This window comes from Acinonyx jubatus, chromosome D3 (assembly GCF_027475565.1).
Source record: "Acinonyx jubatus isolate Ajub_Pintada_27869175 chromosome D3, VMU_Ajub_asm_v1.0, whole genome shotgun sequence".
NCBI lineage: Eukaryota > Metazoa > Chordata > Mammalia > Carnivora > Felidae > Acinonyx > Acinonyx jubatus.
The window spans coordinates 27,451,914-27,472,899 of record NC_069392.1 but is presented as its reverse complement, the minus strand read 5'-3'; the positions used below and the strand labels follow the sequence as shown (position 1 = coordinate 27,472,899).

The window sequence follows — 20,986 nt, the reverse complement described above, 5'->3', positions numbered from 1 at the left end:
CATGGGCTCAGCCAACCCAGCCAACCCAGCCTTACAAGACCGTTCAGCTGGGGCTCAGAGGCTAGAGCCCAGGTCCCAAGAGAACCTACCCTCTGTCACTCCCTGCTCCTCAGCCAGCCAGTCAGGGACAAAGAGCCCAAGGCACAGCTTCCACACTGGCAGGGACACCCAGCCCCAGGGAAATGTGGTGTCAGCCCCACCAGCACCCAGGATGCCTGGTGCTCCCAGACTGGCAAGGGGCAGGCCAAGGGCAGGAGGTCCCGTCCTCCAAGAGCATGTGAGCCACAGCAGCCCCTCCTCTGCAGGCTGAGAACAGTGGGCCCCAACCTCCCCCCCATGCACCCCAGCACTGCATACACACAAAGGACCAGGCTGAGAACTGCAAGGCTGTGTGGGCCGCCCAGAAAGCCTTCCCCCATGTCTCCCCCTCCCTCCATCCTGCCAGTTCCCTGTCCCCAGCCTACCGTAGTGCCAGGGGCCCAGAAACCATGTGAGCAGCAGCCAGCGGGGGTGGCCTCCTTGAGCGCGTGGCCTCCCTGGGGGTGCATCAATGCCTGGTCACCTGGGGAGGAGAAGATGGACAGGGTCACCCACATATACACCAGCAAGGGAGGGAAGGAGGAACAGTGAAGGAGAAGGCACCTGGTGGCCCTGGAGCCCTTATTCCCAGGAAAGTCTGGGGTCTCTCTGGGTGGGACATAAAGGGCAGCCAGGCAGAGGACGGAGGCCACAGTGCCCAGCAGTCAGGCCTGGTGGCAGGGAAGGTCACAGGTCTGGAGAGCTCACCAGGGCTGCACCCTCCTCCCACCCAAGAGATTTAGGGTACTCTAAGGGGCCACCTAGGCCTGTCAGGGAGCTGGTAGCAGGCGCGTAATTCCTCTGTAATTCCAGGCGGGCAGGCGTGGTGGCAGGAGGCCTGGGCAAGGCCCTTCCCAGGCTGGCCACATTTACATAACAAAAGGTCAAAATTGGAGGCCCTGGTGCAATGGGCTATTTATAAGAACCAGTCTCAACCGCTTCTGGCTCTCCTGCCTCCTTCCCTTCCTGATCTGTTCTTGCCACCCCCCCCCACCCCCCAGAGGGCCCAGCCCCCTCCTGCCCAGCCCAGCCTGACCACATGGCCTCCCCTTGCAGGAGTTTCTGCAACACAGGCCTTTCAATACCAGCCCGCCAAAGCAGCTGGCAGCTGCAGCCAGATGCGGAGGGGCTCCCGCTCCCCACTCCCACCCCCCAGAGCTGCAGATCCCTAGGATCCTGAGGTTCTGGCTTTTTGCACCCAACTCAGGCAGGTCTGGGCTCCCTTGGAATGGAGCCAGGGGTGGGGGTGGAGGCCTGCAGCAGCCCTAGGCCCATCCCTGCCTGCCCTTCCCCCACCCCCTGGGCCAGGGAGGCTCAGCAGGTCCCTCAGGAATGTGACCAGACCCGGGGTGCGGGGTGGCTGGGAGGCCTCAGCTCCAGCCTACCAGCTGTCTCTCTGGCCCCTAGGACAACTCCCCTCTCATGGGGTAGCCCAGGGGTGTGGGGGAAATGGAGAGGGGGGGATGGTTGGTCCAGGAACCTACCCATGGCCCAGAGGGCAGCAGAACCAGCTCCGTAGGTCCAGAGGCCTGAGGGCATCTACATTTAATGAAGGTGGCCTGGGCCCCTTGCCTGTGTAAAGAGTTCAGGCTCCCCTGCTGGGTGTTACCAGAAATGGCCAGCACAGAATAGAGCCCAGCCTTGGGAAGGGGGCAGAGACCACCTGGGCGCTGGTGAGAGCAGCCCTGAAAAATGGACAGGGAGCCACAGCGATATGTTCAAGCCAACCAGACACCCACCATACAGCCTTGTGCCACTGCCTGCTCCCCACCAGATCTCAGGGCAACCCAAGCCCTGCTGAGGCATCCACACAGTGGCCTCCGCTTCACTATGTGCCAGGCCCTGCAACTAGGGATTACTTGCCCTTGTGGGAGATCAGTCCAACTACAGAAAACCAGGCAGAGAGCAGGCAGCAAAACAGAACTTGAGGGCTTCCACAGGTACCCATTGCTCTAGCTGTGCCAGCCACTTCACAGCCCCGGAAAGGCACATTGACTGACCAAGTCCTCCCAGGCTGGGTCAGACAGGACTCTTCTTGAGCCCAAACTTCCCCACAGGACTGAGTAGGCTTCGCTGAACCCTCCACTGGGTGGGGCCCCAGTGGAGCTGCCTGCTGGGAATTCACAGACAGCATAGTGGGCTGCCACTATGTCTGTGAGGGGGTGACCCCTGCTGCAGGGCCAAGACCCCTGCAAGGCGTTGCTTCTTTTCTTCCCAGCAAAAAACAGCAGAGTCCTCTGCCCTACTGTTCAACACAGGGTGTGGGAGCAGCAAGCGCCTAAGCTAGAGAGGACACAGCCCTGGGGAGGCGGCAGGCCGGGGGGTGGGGGGTGGCAGGTAACTAGAAACGTGGCTGTGGGGACTGGCCCAGTAAGCCGGCAGTGCAACACCCCACTGGGTACATGGGCTGGTGCTCAGCCCTGGCAGGAGCCTGCAGGCTGGGATGAGGATACCTCTTGGCACCAGCTCCTGGCATCCAGCAGCCCCCTGGCAGCAGGCCCAGGCAGCGTGCCTATCAGCCCCAAGGATCCACACCCAGCTCAAAACCGTTGCCTGCCAGAGCACTGGCTCCAGGAAACCCAGGATCTGGGGCAGTGGGATGGGTTGGGGGTGTAGTGTGGAGAATTCCTGGCTAGGCTGACCCCAGCAGGTAAGGGCAGGAGAAACACAGTCCCTGGGGAAAGCCAGCTCTGCCTCCTTCCTTCTTATGAACACAAAAGCTGAGGGTGGGGTAGGGGTGGTAATGAACAGAAAGACCTGGCTGTAACAGCTGGATTACCTTCCCAGGTCCCGGTTTACAAAATGGTCAACATCCACCTACCTAGTTGGGCTGTAACATTTTCTTTCCTTCCCCTCCAAGTCCCTGCCACGGAAAAGCCAACGGCAATCCCCACATACACACAGTGAGGACAAGTCTAGGGCCCAGACATCCGAGACTTTTAAAAGACACACCCACCTAAGGGAAGGTCAGGCCAATAGAGCTGAGCCAGGGGGAGCTCCCCGCACCTGTCTGCTGCTTCTTCCTGTCTACCCTCCTCAACCAAGGCATGAAAGGCCCAACCAGGCAATGCCATCCAGTAAAGAAACATCTTGGGGGCATGAACACCCAACCAATAAACAAGATTATCTTGGGGCAGGCTGGGGGGGGGGGGGGGCGGGGAATGGAAGTACAGGAAAACTATAGTTTCTGTTATGTTCATTTTTATAATATTCAAAATTTAAAATAAGTGTGTATTACTTTTTAAGTTCTAAAAGAAAAAAACCGATGTACGAACATGCATAAGTCTCAAAATCATGACGTTGACTGAAGGAAACCTTGCAAAAAGAGTACAGACTGCAAGATGCCATTTAAATTAAGTTCTAGAACAGGCAGAACTAATCATGGTAGAAACAAAATCAAAAGAGCCTGTAGAAGGTTTGGTGAGCACTGTTTGGGAAGGTACATGAGGAACTTTCTAGGCCCAGGGTGGCTCTATATCTGGGTTTAGGTTTGGGTTAAGGTTAATGAACTCACTGGTCAAAACTCAAGGGCTCACCAGAAATTTGGGTCCCATGTTATATGTCAATTTTACCTCATATTGAAAAAAAAATTCCAACAAAGAGTGAAAGAACGGAGGCTTCCAAAGGACATGCCCTTCTCAGCAGCCCACTACCACCTAACATTCACTCATCCTAGGCACACAAGTAGCCCATGAGGGTAGAGTGGTAATGGCAAGAACAGATCCCTGTCCCTCCTGATTCCATCCTGGCTAGGCAGCCATCACAGGTTCTTGGTAGGTATTCAAAGCCCTAGGTCAAGGATACTGACCTGAGATCTCCTACCCTGCATCCCATCAAACACACACTAGACAAGAAGCCAATGAGGATGGCAGGAGGCAGGGCCCATGGCCTCCTGACCCTTGGAGCAGCACCCCATTAGGAACCCCACTTGCCCATGATCCCAGGCAGTCTACATGGCCTCAAGAGCTCATGGGGAGGCTAGAATAGGGTCACCTCCAGGCCTCTCTCTTTTCCTAGCATTCTACAAAAAGCAGAAGAGCATGCACTAGTCCAGCCTTTCAGAGGCCATGAGAAGTTTTAAAGTGATCTTTGGTTAAGCAGAGAGCACAGGAGAACAATTCCAACCACCTATCTCATGGGAACTGCCTAACTCAGCCTGGACACCCATTGTGTCCAAGCCTGGGCTCCAGAAGACCTGAGCATTCAGAACTGCTCTGGTCTGGGATGCCTGGCTGGCTCAGGTGGAAGAGCATACAACTCTTGATCTTGGGGTCATGAGTTCAAGTCCCACATTGGATGTAGAGATCACTTAAAAATCAAGAAAGAAAAAAAAAAAAAAAAAAAGAACTGTCCTGGTCATTCAACCTCCAGTGGTGTGGTGCCCTCTGGAGACCAGGCTGGCAGCCTCACCTCCCTGGGGCCTGGCAGCAGGCACTGCGTCCCTCCTGGAGAAAGTGGAGCACACCCCATACCCATTTCCAGCCCCACAGATAGGGGCCAAACCCAGGGAGTGTTTCACACCTGGCACTCCTGACCCTCATGAGCAGTATGCCCCAGAAAAATGCTATCTGTTCTACTCAATGCCTGACCTCCTGCAGGCAGGAACAAACCCTGCACCCCCCCCCCCCCACGCCACCCCTACTCCAGACACCACTGCGGGCACCTTGACTGAAGGCCTCCAGATTTCAGAAAACTTCTCCACCTTCCCTTCCAACCAGAAGGGTGGGCCCTAGAGAGAAAGATGAAGGACAGGGAAAGAGGGACCACCTGCTTTCTCTCCCTGGGCCGGCCTCTTTGCCCAGATCTCCTGGAAAATTTGTCATCCCACCTCCCTCTCTTGTGGCCCTCCTTCACTTCCTCAAGTGGTACTTCTCACAAGAGTCTTGGGGCTATGCTGGAGGATAGCCCATCCCAAAGCACCCAACAGGAGACCATCTTTTCTCTTTAACCACACCTGGCCAGAAGTAACAGAGATACAGGAATCTTCCAGCCCCTCATCGCCCACCCAGAGTTCCACTGACAGGTAGGAGGCACAAAAGAGTGCCAAGCAGAGGGGCACAGCTGGGCAAGGTACAGCCAGCCACAAAGCAGCTTCCACACCTACAGGGGTTTAGCTCTTCTGTGTCAGAGAGGGCACCAAACATGCTGGCTACTGTCCCCAAGCCTGAATCTGAGGTCAGCACTGGCCTCAGTCACAGTTGACCGGCACTGGTCACCTGGTGCTCAAAGAAGTGCCTCTTCCCTGAAGGCCTGGCCCCACCCATGCTGCAAGAGAGCAGCTTGGGGGCATGGTGGAGACAACCTAGAAGGTACAAGCAGTTCAGGATCCAGAAAAGCCAAGGCCCCACCCCCAACCCACCAACCAGTCCAGCAGACCAGAAGCCCAAGACTGCATTCTCCTGTCCCCATGGCCGGGAATCCTCCTCCACACCCCTCTTCTCTGTATTCCTCCATGAAGTCTCTTCCATCCCCTTCACCGGCAGCCTCTCTCCCCTTCCCCACCCATCCAGACAGCACCTTGACCTACCTCAGTCTGCCCCACAGGAGACAGCAGCCTGCCTGTGGGGAAGACTAAGGAGTGATCTCTACCTCCAGGGACAGATACGGTTCTGGGGGTTGAGGAACTTGTACAGAGTCACAAGAGCAAGCAGGTGGCAGAATAAGGGCTCAAAGCCTGATCTAGAGCCGCTGTTAGACTTTCCTTACCCCATGGACAGAGAGCATGCACTTCCCATTGCCGGGCAGGAGTGCCACGTACAGGAACACCACGTTCCATGCAGAGCCAGAAGGAAGGATTTTGGTCTGCACCTCCACCATCACCTTCCCCTGCCCACCACCACCCACCTCCCCATCACAGCAGGGCCTCACTTGGGCTGCATTCTCCTGACCTCATGTATAAGATCAGTCCAACTCCTTTACTACCTGAGGCCAGTGAGAAGCTTCTGGCTAGAAGCGACAAGGTGGGACCCCGGTCACACAGCCTGCTTTGGGTGCCCAGGCTGTGCATGCTGCTTTTCTGAAACACCCCTGCCTGGCCTCCATGACCTCTCTGGCCTGTTCCTCCAGGCATGGGCTGGTGGTGGGTGGGACTCAGTGCTCTGGGCAAGCCCAGCCGTGTAATCTAGCCCAGCCCTGGATGCCAGCCAGCAGCTCCTGGCTCTTCTCCCAGACCATCCTCCTGGAAAGCAACAGGCTCTGCGAATGCCAGGAGCCCAGCCCTCCCTCCAACACGGCTTCTACGAAATAAACATTTGGGTTCCACTGACTGCATTGGTAGCACAATGATCAGGGACCCAGTGCTGGCATCCTTCTCTGCCCCTCAGGCCAGCCCTGTTACCCACCCACCAGCTTACCCTGAACAGCAAGGCAAGTGGCATCCACCTCAGCTGGACTTTGAGTCTGTCCTGAAATTCCCTTAGGCCCTACTGAAGACCCCGTGCTGCCTGTGATGGGCCAAGTCCTGCCTGGGCCCTGACCACCTTCGTCTCCGTGCACTCCCATCTAAGAGATGGGCCAGCTCCTGGCTAACAACACGGTGAGGAAAAGGCTAGAAAGTGCTAGTGTGAGGAGAGGCCTGGCAGGAAGCTCCACACTGCACAGGCCCCACAGCCTGCAAACCTTGCTTCTCCAAGACAGCCTTGGGTCTTCTCCCTCCTTCCTCCAGGCCTACAACCCTCCCATTGCTCCTGGCTTTAAAGCCAACCAGAAGCAAGGCCAGGATGGTCTTGGGGGCCTGCAACTGAATTTCTTCTGCTGGCTCTGACACAATTGGCTAGCTGGCACCAGGAAAGGCAAAGGACAGGGTCCCACTGGAGGGCCAGGTCTAGCAGTGTACCAAGCCAGGCCACGACCTTAAGTGCCACTGAGGAGAGGCAGGTGAGCACTGATCGAAGAAGGGGAAGAGCAGTTTAAGATCATGATTATTCATACAAAAGCTACACTCACCTCCAGGCTCTCTCCCCCACTGCATTCCCTTCAGGAGGGGCCTGAACTGTTGGTGAAAGGCTCACTGGCAGCAACAGAGCAGGAGCCTGGAGGCATGGAGCGCCCATGGGGTGGGCTGGCCAACAGGACAGCAGAGCAGGGAGAGGACATCTGCCATCTCCATCAGGCAAGGAACAAGTGAAAATCCAAGAGCTACTTCAGTCAAGAGGCAGAGAGGCCCCAGTGCACTGGTTTCTGTGGCCCCAGCCCCATTTACCAGCAGCAGCACCACCCAGGGTCTCACAAGAAATGCTGCTGCTCAGACCTCACTGCATAACTTGCATTTGAACCTCACGGGACTCACATGCACATTTCAAGTCTGGGAAGCACTGAGGTGGGTTATAAGTTTTCTACCTCCAGGAAAGCCCAATGCTCTGTAAACGCTAAGTAGTAAACGCTCAGCCATTGGGGGTCGAGAGAAAGAAGATAGCTCCCAAAGGGAAGACATGATTTCCCAGGTAAATAAGCCCAGAAAGTGATTAATAAAAATGGTGGGCTTGGAACACAAGACAGCGAGGTAGAGCCTAGTCACCAGGCATCTATGGAGGCAGGACATGGCCAAGGGTAGGGGCTGCCGGGCCTGAGTGGTAGGCAGAGACCTCAAGGGAGGAGAGGGGCAGGACAGCACTGTGGTAAATAGGTGGAAATTCCACATGTGAGGAGCTAAAGAGCACCCAGAAAGCCTGGGCAGCCCTACTGTAAAAGACTATCACGGTCGTCTCACCTGGCCCAGGGACACCCTTCAGATGAGGTTAACCGAGCCCCAGAGCAAGAGACACAGCTGAGTCACAGAGCAGGAGCTGCCGAGCCCATTGCTCACTCCACAATTTCAAAACCAAACCTGGTAGTCGTAAGAATAACAATTCTTATGCCCACCAAGGACTCTGAAAGAATTAAAGCCAAACAAAGCAAACCCAAACTCCTACCATCTTCTACTTCACATGTCAGACAAGAAAATATTTCATGATCAAAAAGGAGGAGGAACCGCCTCTCAATGTAGAGGAGCCCTTCCCTAGAAAGGGTGGTTGACAACCCTTCACCCCCATGGTCATTGTGGGTTGGTCAGAACTCTTGAGGCAAGCTGGCATCGAGGCAGCGCTGCCCTGCCCCATGACATGGCAGGCCAGGATGACAAAGAAATCGCACCCTAAAGGAGAATTAGAAAAAACAAAACCTGATACCAGACAGTAATGATGGGACTTTAATTGGCCGGGCAAAGACTAAAGAATACTTCCTGAGGAAAAAGAGAAAGGTATTATTTTAGAAATAAGACCAAGGATGAAAACATGCAAGCCCTATGGTCTAGAAGTGCACTCCAAGGTATACACGAACAGAAACCTACCCACATGCTCACCAAAACCCGGGCAAGCGTGTGCACAGCAGCCCTGTTCACAGGAGCCCGACACCCTACACGACAGGGGGTAGCCGAAGGTATAAGGACGGTTACCCAGCCATGCACAGGACTAAACATTTACACATACAGGTGTGCTTTTTATAGGTTAAAAATGTTGGTGATGTCACATGGTTTGATTTACGTGCACATACATGAGTCTCTTAAGCATTCTGTTGACCGAAGAAGCCAGACTCAAAAGAGACTATGTGCTGTGATTCCATTCACGTAAATTGGAAAGCAGGCAACACGGATCCAGGGATGAGAGGAGAGTGGGGAGGGGGAAGGGGTGACTCAAAGGACTCACGAGGGGCTTCTGGGGCTGTTTCTCTCATTCTGGATGCTGGTTACATAAGTATGTCCATCTGTGAAGAACCCTCGGAGCAGTCATTCACAACTACACATATTTCCTACGTACGATATACTTGAATACAATACAGTGCACAGAAACTTTCAGGATGGGAAGCAAGGCCCAGTCTTGGTCCTGATTAGCAAGTAGATCCAAGCCAGGAAATAACCTCCCTGAACCACTAATAACAACAATCATAAGACAAGAAAGAGAGAACTGACAGGACAGAGTGGCCACATCCAGGGCAGAATATCCGTCTTGGAAGAGAGAACTCTACAGACCAGCCAGGAAGCTACAGGAAATCTAGAAACCACCATAAAATCATTGTTGCCATTCAAAGTAACAACGTGATGACGTTTTTTAATCCTAGCATCTAGCTGATATTTCAACAGATAGGAAGAACTCCACTCAGGCAAGCCCAGGAGAGGAAAATTCAGAGCTGCAGGTGAGGTACAAACAGTATACCTTCCACCAAGGCCCAAGCGGGTCCTTGAGCAGCTAGCATCAAAGGGAGGAAGCCAGGAAGAAAGTAGTTGTAGCCCTCCAGTATAGGGGGTCAAAGGGAGCCACTAAGCAGAAGGAAACAAATGACTCAAGGAGCTACAGCCAAAGATCAAAGATTAGGTTGTTTTAATACAAAAAAAAAAAAAAAAAAATCAAGTAGAGATACCATAGGCACCTGCTAAAGTTTTTAAAAAGGCCTTTTTAACGGTAAAATTGGTGAACTTCTATAGAGAATCTCACACTCTTTGGTCCTGTGCCCAAGGCTTTTTAAAGCCTCCAGGTGTGGTACTTTACAGAAGAGGTCTCACCCATCCAGCAGTCATCTTGAAGGGTCTGACACAGGAGAGGCCAACAGCTCAGAAGGGAATCGGACAGAGAGATCAACTCAGACTTGAAAAAAAACACACACAGTGTCATTCTACTTTTAAAATGGAGTCTCAGTGGTGCTGGAAGGATTGTTTAGCATTAAGAAACTGGGTTTACAGGCGGGAGGGAGGGAGGGAGGGAGGGAGGGAGGGAGGGAGGGAGGGAGGGAGGGAGGAAGGAAGGAAGGAAGGAAGGAAGGAAGGAAGGAAGGAAGGAAGGAAGGAAGGAAGAAAAAAAAAGAGGTATTTATCTTCCTGGAGAAGTAGAGCCAGGGGGTGAGGTGAAAACAGGGCTACTTAGGAGGTAACAAAAACTCTGCCCTAAAAACACCCGGAACCCCCACTGGCAGGGGGTAGGATGAAATGTAGGACAGTGCCACCTTGGAACACTCCAAGTAGGGACAGGAACACAGAAACCACAGCTACACACAACACTTCAGTGAATCTCAAAATAGAGATTAGTGCCTGGCTCTGAGTACACAAAGGGCAAACCCAGTGAACCGCTGTTCAAGGATCCAGACAAGCCCAAGGAAGCTACAAAGAAAAGCTAGGGAACAGTTAACCCACAATCTAAAAGAGTGGTGATTTCTGGGGAGAGGCAGGGATAAGCTGGGGAGCAACACAGGTGGGTGTCCAGGGGCTATTTCTTACATGGGTGGGGGAAGCAAGGGTGTGTGTTGCTCACTAGTTATACCTATATGTGTGCATGTGTAATTTACACCCTCCCATTAACACTTTTGTAAATAACCTGGAGCATAATCTTCAAGTCAATTGAGGAAGCTGGCATGCTCTGTGCAGAAGTCCCAAAAGAAAGGGGAGCAGGACAAAACCTTCTAGAATTCTTTTCTTTCTTTTCCTTCCTTCCTTCCTTCCTTCCTTCCTCCCTCCCCCCCCCCCCACCCCCTCTCTTTCTTTCTCTTTCTTTCTGGAACTCAAAACCCTGAGGATCAAGACCTGAGCTGAGATCAAGAGTCGGACCCTCAATCAACGGAGCCACCCAGACACCCCTGGACAAGACCTTCTAGATTCAAGGAGGAGCCAGAGACTACAGCTGTGTGATACTCACTGAGCACTTGACCCAGAACCCCACACTGCAGAGCCACATGGCTGGGCAAATATGGCAACAATGTGCCAACAAGGGCTTCAGAGAGCTCCATCCCACTGGAGATGCCCAGAAAGTAGTACCACTCGGTCCTAAATAGAAAGCAACACAAAGCAGGGCCTCCATACCTGGGAGGCCAAGTGTGTCTTACCCAACAGGATGGAAATCCCAGGAACCCTCCCAAGGAATGGAGGGGAAGAGGGCAGTTAACGCCACTCTAATCGAAAATATCAAAGTCTAGCATACATCTCCCCTCTGCAGCCTCTGCCCCCTCCAATTCGGAGTCCAATCAACCCTGAGTTATCTTTCTCAAACACCGATCTCATCCAGTCACTCCCCTGCTTAAAGCTTTCAATGCATTCCCGATGCCTGGATAAAGTCCACACTCCAGCCCGGCCTGCAGGGTGCTTCCCAGAGAGGACCTGGCCCACCTCTCAGCTTGGTTGGTCCACAGACATGCCTGAGTGCCCCTCTGCGAAGCCAGCCCTGCATTTCTCCCGGGACCTATGTCAGCACTAGCCGCCCAGCTGCTTCCCTCTGTGCACCCACCCTGTGCTCATGCCCTCCCCCCAGACCCCTTACCCACCCCAAGCAGGCTCCCAAAGGTGAGGGACCCTGTGTCCCACTAGCCCAGCAGCCACAGCTACACTGTGCATGAAGCAGACCCTCATAAAGGTGTATTAGGTGAGCAAATGCTGGTCAGAAAGGTTTAGTGCTAAAAGAGTGAAACAATACGTGAGAGAAGACAAGGAGGCGGTGAGAAGGGGGCAACAAGAAAGGAGAGAAGGCTGCTGAGCACCCTCCCATGTCAGCAGTTCCAAAACTATTGTTTACACTCTTCAAAATTAGGACTCCCAAAGAACCAAAGAACTTTCATGTGGTTTACATGTTACTGTAGTTGGTGCTACTGTTCTACATTTACTGTATTAAAAAAAACTGGTAATTAAAACAAATACTTGACTCAGAATATCAATAAAAAAACACATTAACATAAATGCCACGACGTTAACATAAATACATTAAAAATGCTTTTTTATGAAAAAAAAAAAAGATTCCAAAATTTAAAAAAATTAGTGAAAAGAGTAGTACTGTTTTATATTTGGCATTTGTTTTACATTTTAAATCTCTTTAACATCTGGCTTAGAAGTAGCTAGATTCTCATACCTGTTTCTACACTTAGTCCATTAGGATAACTGGTTTTGATTAAAGTCTATCAAGAAATGTGACTTCACATAGATAGAAGAGAGGAGTATTTTAATAATCCTTTCAGCTAACTGTGGCTATTCTTCACTGACATCACACTAAAACCCGACAAGCAGAGGTTTCTTAAAAGGTGCAATGGAGACTCTGAAATCGTATCTGTGACTATCTCAAATTCGGTTACGCAAAAATCCATTGGTTTACACTGCACTCATATTCACGCAGGATTTTGCAACATCAAGCACTGGTCATTTGGTTCACTGAGTGAATCAGATCTTCCAAATGTCACATTTCATTATACAACACCAAAAAAATCCATGTGTTAATATCACCGCTGATCTTATCAGTGAAGTCTAAGTCAGGCTCACCTTATGAATAGTTTTCCAAAACTCTCATTTTCCCTTAAGGGTTCTAGCTCTGGCAACAAATATTATCAGTTGTTTTCCTCAAAGTGGCAAAGCTCACTTTGTTCATTTGAGAAAATATCTGCACAAATTCTCCAAGTCTGAGTAACCACACCTTGTCTGTCGGTTCTTCTTTCAAGTAAAAACAATATTCCATGAGGAGAAAGCAGCTAGTTCAGGGCTCAGCCCAAGCAAATGCAAAGTATGTTTCTGGAGACAACAGTTGTACTCCACAGTAGTCACACATACTCCCCATTTTATCACACGGAATACTAAAAAGACGTGTGTGTACCCCAGGGTCTAGATTTACTACTCAGTCATCTGTACTGCCTCCCCCAGTCACTCGTAAGACTGAATGTCTCAGTCTGGAGCACCAACAGTGGAGAACACAACTCTGGGCAACACGTACACCCACCAGAGCTTTGCACAAGACAAAGACCAGTAACTTCTAAGAATTATGAAAAGGGTCTTGGGAAATCCAAGGGGTCTGCAAACCACTCTGAGAACAGTTGACATGCATCAGCTCAAATATTTCTAACAACCCATTTTACAGGCAAGGAAAATGAGTCACAGAGAGGCACTCTTCTCAAAACCACACTTGTTCACCAAATACTCTAAAAGGCAGGGCTGACAGAAACTCCAAACAGATCTCCAGAGGCCTGCTTACTCAGAGCTGGCAATGCTTTGGGAGCAAGCTGGGCCTTTGCATGTCGTGGGCCCTCCAGAGGCAGTAGTCACAGGTGGTCAGAGAGGGAGGAGGGGGAGGGGTGCTACAGGAAGCAGGATGTGCAAGCTCCGCTGCCTGCTGGGGGCATGAAGTCAAAGTCCCCTCCTGCCCAAAGCAGCTAAGCCAGCCCTGCTGCCCTTATCAGCATCAACACATGCATGGAATGTGGGACTTTGGAAACAGTCCTCTCCCCTTTGCCTGCACCCCTCTGGCGCTCAGGTTCATCTACCACAGCCAAAGGACAACCCAAGCCCAGCGTTCAACCCACCTGCACCTGGAGCCTCGTGGCAGGTGAGAAAGGCACCTGCTGGAGGTGGCCCAGGGAACCTGAAGAGACTATGGCTTGGCCTCTCCCCTCATCACCAAGATCACCCATCTACCAAGAAAGAGCCTCACATTGCTGAGAGAGAGGTCACCCTGCCCAATGTCACACAACACAGCACCGCTGGCCCAAGCACCTCTCATTCACTGACACAGTGAGAATACCAAGAGAAGGAAAGGAGCTCAGCTCTGAGTTCCCAGGAACCCCCAAAGCCTCCCTCTCAAGGCTCTTCTGGAAGTGGTTAGCAAAGGCCAAAGTTTCCATAGGACAGAAGAGTCCCATGTGCCAGAAGGGAAGGAGTTGAGACTGGTAGAATAAGGATGACCCAGAGAGTCCCCTCTGTCCCCCAGCTCCTGGAGGGAGGTGGGGAATGGACCCGCTCACCAAGCTTGTAGTGGTCCCTCCGCAGTTATCAAGGGACTACCAGTCACCTCCAGGTTTTGTCCAAGACAGTCATCCTGCCACCCCACTCCAAACGAAAACCTTGACTGTCTCCAGGCCCAGGCACTGCTCAGAGGAAGCCCACAAATATACATGTTCAAGGCTGCCACACATGTGTGATTGTGTTTACCTTACCCTTAGAAATTCTCTACCCACCTCCTAGCTATGTGACTTGAAAATAATTGCCTAACCTCTCTAAGTCACTTATACAGTGAAGATTGATAAAATGATTGGCACTGCACAGGTTATGTTCCAAGGATTAAACTCCGAATGCCTCCCACAAGGGCTACCATGGGGTAAGAGCCTAAAAGTGAGCGCCCAACCATCTTCTGCCACACTTTCCTGGCATTCTGTCAGGAATTCTCCCAGTTTTCAGGCAAAGCTAAAGTAGCACCTGTCAGACAGAAACCATCAGCCACCTTCTACTAGAGAGAAGGGCAGGGAAGTCCTGCGGCATGGTAGAAGAGGCAAAAAGAGCTGAGGCAGGAACCCAGACCCCAGGACCACTCACTCTCAAGACACAACCAGAGTCCACCTACCATGATGTGTACAGGTGGAAAAGAACAGAGAGGGAGGACATGTTGTCTGTGCTCCCAACACCACCTGCTTCTTCCTCAACTACCAGCCACAACTTCTTGATCCCCTCTCCTTCACAGCCACAGCCCAGGCTGGTCTTCCTTCCCTAAAAAACAGCACTTCCTACCCAAGACAACAACCAGAACCACACCAGACTTAAGACACTTGCTCACCTCATTCTGTAAGCTGCCCAGAGCAGGCAGGGTTGTCTTATGTTCCATCTGCCCACAGATATGCACTAAGCGCCAGGGCAGTTCATTGTTCTATTCCAGCAAAGGGAGCTGGGCCAGGCCAGCCAGGTCTTACCTGAAGCTCTGCCTCTCACAGCCACCCCCCACACTGTTTCCTGGCCCCTTATACACCTTACCCAGATAACAACCCAGAAAAGCAACCTCAGGGATCAATCTCTCTCCCCCAGGGACCTTGAGGTCAGAGAGAAAAACAGGGGCTCAGGTTCCAGGGATCCCCAGCTATGGCCACAGTGGACTCATGAGGGAGCCACAAGGATTCCCAAATGTCACTATGTCAGGCCCTGCCAGGGCACACAGAGGCCAACCAGGGCCCAAGAACGCCACCACAAAACCAGAACAGGTAAACTCTGAAAGCCAAGCAGGGCCAAGAGTTCTGGAGTCAAGCGCAACAAGCAGCTCCCCAGGGACCTCTGAAGAGCTGTCCCCTTAGTGCACACCAGCCTGTGGTCCCTCCCACTGCCACCAAGTAAGAAAAACCATGAAAAGAGCGAGCCCCAGGGGTATCTGGGTGGCTCAGTTGGTTAAGCATCTGACTTCCACTCAGGTCTCACAGTTTGTGAGCTCAAACCCCATGTCCGGCTCTGTGCTGACAGCTCAGAGCCTGGGCCCTGCTTCAAATTCTGTGTGTGTGTCTCTCTCTCTCTGCCCCTCCCCTGCTCGTGCTCTGTCTCTCTCAAAAATTAAAAAAAAAAAAAAAAAGAGTGAGCCCCTTCTGTGTCTGTTGCTTCTCCAAGACCCTAGTAACTAACAGAATCAACCTAACTAGTTTTGCAAATAAATTCAATCCCACTGGGCCATTAGAGTAAAGCAGTCCATGACCACCCCAGGTCATAATGCACTGGTCGATTTGGACTCACCACTTGCTTGATTCTATTACCAACAAAGATTCTTTAAAGCAGTGGTTCTCGATCTTGGCTGCACACTGAATTCATTTCCAAGTCTTAGGAAACATGGACGTTAGAAATAGTCTAGGCTGGGCTGGCCTCTACCAGCTCCCAGATGATCCTGAGGTCCAGAGCTGAGAACCAGGGCACCAGCAGGCAGGCCTCTTCCAGGAAGCAAGGGTAGCAGCACACACTCATCACAAGGAAAGTTCCATGATGTCCATAGAGGGTCAGGCCACTGAGGCTCCGGGTCCCACTTTCCTAGCCATCAACCCTACTGTCGCTTCTCATTCATTTCAGGTACGAGAATTCACCAAGATCTGATAAACTTCCAAAGCAGCACAGGTGAGGGAACTGCAAAGGCCATGGGGCAGTTTTTCTCCTTGAAGGACCTATAACCAGGCTGATGAAGAGGCCAAGGGAGCTCAGACTCCAGTGTGTGATGGGAGCAGCACCTCTACTCCGTGGGGGTGGGGGAGTTACTGTTCTCAAAGCACTGGAGTGGCCCCTCCCCACACTCACCTGAGAGAACCCACCCACAGGTGTTGCTGGGAAAGAAGCCTGAGGCCGCAGCAGCAGCAGCCTGGAACGCATGGGACAAGTCTGCACAGCGGCCACACCCGTGCCAGAGCCAACAGCCCTTCCATCTCCACAAGAGGCCAACTCCCCACCTGGAAGCGCCCCCCCAGCCAAGCCCAAACACCACCTTTCCTTAGTGGCCCTTAGAATTGCCATGCAATGGATGGAGAGAGCTGGAAGTACAGCACTGGAAGACTGGGCCACCTGCCTTTCCATACCGCACTCTCCCTCCTCATTCATACCCCATGTGCTCACAGGGGTGGCTTACCCTCAAACAGGAAACAGACACCTACTATGCACTATGCATCTCAGAGGCAGCAACAGATGGCTGCCCTGTCCCCTCTCACCCACAGAAAGACCTGCTCTAACTTTAAGGCCACACTCGCCCTCCTCTGCACCCACATGGGACACTACCATGAAAAACATGAAAACCGAGCAGTCTGAAGGAGGGGCTCTGAACCCCTTCCCAAACGTCCCAGGCAGGCTCTTAGACTCACTCACTGCACTCAGTCCAGCCACACCCTCCCTCAGCAGAGGCACCCCAGCCGGGGCCCTTCCCTCCTAGACTGTGGTGGGCCTGGAGTCACCTCCCGGCTTTCCCTTCCTTATCAAGCTCACTAGGGGCCCACACACAACCCCAACCCCCACGGTTTCTCTGGCTTTGCCACTCCTGACTGCAGCTCTGAGACCTCCCCGAGCCCAGGTCCCTATCCCTCAGGGCAAGGCCCCTCCCAGCAGGAAGCACAGGCTAGCCGTGCCAGGCAGAGTCAAACTGGCCTGGCTTGTTTGGAAGCCCCTAAACCGGAGCCAGGATCCTCTTGGGGAGGGGGCTGTCTGCTGGCCTCTCCCGGCTTGGAGCTCAGACCTCTCCAGACTCCACACTACATGGGCCACAAAGCCCTGGAGTTAAAGGCATTTACCCTCCAGCCCTAGCCTGACCAGTTGCTTGCTTGCAGCCCCAGCAAATTATGTAACCTCCCAGTTGAGTCTCATTTACCAGTCCGTGTAAGAGGAGACTAAGTGGTGGTGTGCTGACCTGGAAGGATTTGGAGAAAACTTAAGTGTGCCCCTATCTCCCGTCCCGAGGTAGACCACTTGTTGGCAAGGCTGTGAGTGCCAGAGGGCAGAGACCAGCATGATCCAGTCTAGCCACAGGAGTTGGGTGCTGCACCCTTGTGTCGTTCTCGGAAAATCTTGTCAAATAAATAAAAAGCTTGTGAAAGAGCCTCCCAGGTGCCTTGCCCGCAGTGGGTGCTCCGGTGCTAGCTTCTCTAACACACAGCATCTGCAGGTTCACGTTCTTGCCTTGTTGCTCTCCAGTCTCCCCTGCCACACTCCACACTGCCACGGTCTTCCTGTGAACTCCCCATTAAAACTCTTCTACGACCAACTTCAACTCTGCATGGCATTCATGGATCTCCTCCACCCCAGAGCTGGGCCCTTCCTCCGTGCCTGGTAGCTACAGCCACCATCCCCGTGGTGCCCTCTACACTCCATACAGCACAGGGCCAGACCTTATCGCCCCATCTTAACAATCATTTGTTTGTCAGTCTTCCCCAGGCTGAGTGAGCTCTGGAGGGCAGCGATATGTATATGTAAACTCAAGTTCTGCTCCTATTTTAGACAGAGGGACACCAAAGCTCAGAGAGTCAATCACTGTCCAAGGTCACACGGAGAGTAAACGGCAGAGTCTGCATCACGCTCCAGACTTTCTAACTAAGCCCAGTTCCCTCTCACTGCACTGAGTCCCTCCTCAGCCAGGCTCCAAGAGCCAGGAGGACAAGAACCTGATTTGTTGTTTCTTCTCAATGGTGAAAGCTGCTCCCAGGTGGCAGATACAAGAGCCCCCACCCTCTTAGTGATCAGGTCCTGGGGGCAGTGGCTCTCAGCCCCAGTGGGCAAAGCGAGCAACCTTTCGGGTGGGGCTGACAGCTTGAGGCCAACAGGCCAGTCCCCTGGGTAAACTGAACTTTATTCCTTCCTCACTCCTCCGACTCTCCAGAACTGCCCAGCCAGCCCTTCTCTGGGGGGCTAGCTGCTGATTAAAAGGCACTGCCCCCACCCCCAGATCTGACCCTGACAGACAATAAGGACACCGGGAAGGCAGCAGGCCTGTCAGCTCAATAATGCAAAACCCTGTTGCTCCAAGTCCACGACAGCTGACTTCAAGTGGATCGGAGGCTGTGCTTATTAACAAAATGAGAAATCTGATCTATGGAAAGAAAACACTACGTGAGGATTAATCCAGGACTGCAGCTTGTGGAGAAGGCTGGGCTGCCGGCCAAGACCAGGGAATGAAGACAGGATCGTGCCTACCTGTCCCCAGAGCAGGTACTGCGCAGCAGGACAGGACGCATCGCCTCTGCCCCACCTGCGCCTCTTCTTCTCCTTCCAGCAATTGAAGCAATCATTTCAGTTTTGCTTTAATTACAGACCTGGCTCCCTCGGGCTGCTTCTTCCTCTAAGCAGAGCCAGCAACCAGAGGGAGATTTTTCTTTTCAGGAATTGCTTGTAAAAGCTGAGTGACTAATCTACAAGTCCTAACAACTGGCAGGAAAACACTGCAGGGAAAATTCTGGGCACACACCAGCACTGAGTCAAACGGCCAGAGAAGCTGGGCAAGAGGCACTCAGCAACTCCCCAAAACTGGTCCGCAGAAAGCCAGAAGCCAAAAGAAGGCAGACCAACCTGGGAGTTCCGACCCTTGAAGCAGGCAGTCAGGTGGGGAGCCCCTCCCAGCCTTCTGAGTCTACTGCCTGCCCATGGGACCCAGAGATTTTCATAACCCCAACTGTACAGGACCAAAGGTTCCCTGGAATGCAGGGTGACCTACTCCTGGGCCAAAAGACTCAGTTCAACCCCCAAGTATCAGCTTCCCATCCCCCCCCACCTTGGTGCTAAGAGCCCGCTAAACCAGCAATCTCACCACACAGCTTTGTCTCTAGAGGCCAGCCTGAGGCCGGCCCATCTGCTTTTTTTCAGACCACTCCAGCAACCCTGTTCTAAGTGTACAGTCTCTCCTTGAGCCAGGGCTACAGACCAGCCACATGGCCTGTGCTACTGAAAATGTCTGCAGAAAGAGCCAAGGAGTCCAGGGTTGGCAGATGGGAATGGAGGGGAAGAAGTAAAGCCAGGAGCCAGGAAGCAATAAATGCTACAGCTCCAGAAAGGTCCTGGGTTTGAGTGACCTAGCTCCATCCCTCCAGCCAAAGTCCCTCGAGAACAGGCCCAAGTTCAGCCTAGAAGCTCTGGAGGCACCTCCACTACCTGCCAGCTCTCCTTCCCCCCCACCCACCCCCCCAGGACAAGAGGCACAGCAATCCCCACATCAGTCAACAATCCACCGCCACAGGATTCCTATGGGCAAAGCTCTGCCCCTCCCCCCCACCACATATGTCAGAGGGGTGGCCTCCCCGGGTTACACCCCTCCTTGCTGTTGGGGCGGTGGGTGGGGGGCGCGGGAACCTAGCTTTCCAGATGTGCTTGGCAACTCCTACTAGAAAAAGACACTGGGGGTGGAGGGGATAGAAGGCATGGATAAATAACTTCAAAAACGTTCCAACCCATCTGGATCAGCACTGGGCTCCCTTCTCCAGGCAGTCCCACGCTGTTCTGGGTGGGGCCGCTGGGCGCATTATCTGACCTCGTTCCCTGCTCTCCAGAAGTCACTGCCCCCCAGGGAGAGGCATCCCTGCCTCCCCCCCTACCCCCACCCCCAACCAACTAGGTCTACGTGAATATGAACCATCTTAGTAGATAAACAGAGTGACAAGCTGGGGCCCTTCAGCCCCCTTCCTCTGCCAGCCGGTCCCCTCCCCCTGCCAGCCGACCCCCTCCCCCAAGCCCATCTCTCTTCCTGCCAAGTGGCTGCCTACAGGAGAGGTCTGGGGGCAGGGCAGCGAGCCCACCAGCCGCAGGGCCTGGTCCTCTGGGAGCGGCTCCTCCAAGGCCAACCCTGCCCCTGCCCAGGCCGGTCTTCCCGCAGGGAGGGGGCAAGAAAAGGGGACCGCAGGCAGAGGAGCGCCGCAGTTCTGGAAATAGCAAAATCCCCTTATGAGGGGCGGCCGCAGGCGCTGGGCCGTTTGCATAATGGAAGCCCGCCCGCCTGTCAGGCAGCGCAGCTCTCCCGACGCTGTTCGGATTAGATTGCTAATGAAAAGGCACAAAGAGCCGGCGCCCGCTCGCCCGCCGACCCCCGCTCCGCAGACCCGCGCCCGGCCTGGCGCGGCCCCGGGGCTTTGTGCCCGGGGTCCCCCGCCGCTCGCGCCCTGCCGGGCACCGGGACCACAAAGCCCCAGCGGGCTGGGTCCAGCCAGCGGTCCCGCGTGCGCCCCCGCCCAGACCCGGCGGGCGCGCGCCCGCCCACGCCCCTCTCCCCGGGGGCGCGCCCGCCCGCGCCCCCAGTTGCCCCTGACCGCCTCTCACCTCGTGTGCGTCGGCGGCGGCGCTCCGCCCGCCGGCCGGCCGGCCCTGCCCGCGGCCCCTTGTCCTCGGCGCCCGGCTTGCGCCGCCTGCGCCCGCCCCGTGCGCCCGCCGCCGGCCCGGCTCGGCTCCCCGCCCAGCGCGCCCCGAGCGCCGCTCACAGCCGCCCGCCCGGCGCCATCTTGGAAGCTTGTGACGTCGGCGCCGCCGCTCACCCCTGACCCACATCTGAATGGGCGAGCGGCGGGGCGGGGCCGGGGGCGGTTTGGGGCGGGGTCTCGTTGTGGGCGGGGCAAGAGGGGCGGGGCGGAGCCGGCGAGAGGTCCGAACACTGGGCAGGGCGGGGCGGTGGGCCTGCTGGACGCCGCCGTGGGGGGAGGGGCGCGCAGGAGGCACCCGGGACCCAGA

The 20,986-nt window shown here is 54.0% G+C and overlaps 1 protein-coding gene across 2 annotated transcripts in view; it reads right to left on the bottom strand.

Moving 5' to 3' along the window:
• HIC2 (HIC ZBTB transcriptional repressor 2) overlaps positions 1 to 20,779 on the bottom strand; it is a 28,765-nt gene extending 7,986 nt beyond the window's left edge. For both annotated transcript variants that reach the window (XR_008291509.1, XM_027049620.2), the window contains exons 1-2: positions 20,582 to 20,779; positions 465 to 562 (exon numbers count right to left, since the gene is read on the bottom strand). Coding sequence is in view for 1 of the 2 variants with exons in the window: in XM_027049620.2 (XP_026905421.2) it covers positions 465 to 490 (26 nt within the window). In the remaining variant the exon portion in view is untranslated. The remainder of the gene's footprint in view (positions 1 to 464; positions 563 to 20,581) is intronic.
• Positions 20,780 to 20,986: the final 207 nt, after the last annotated feature.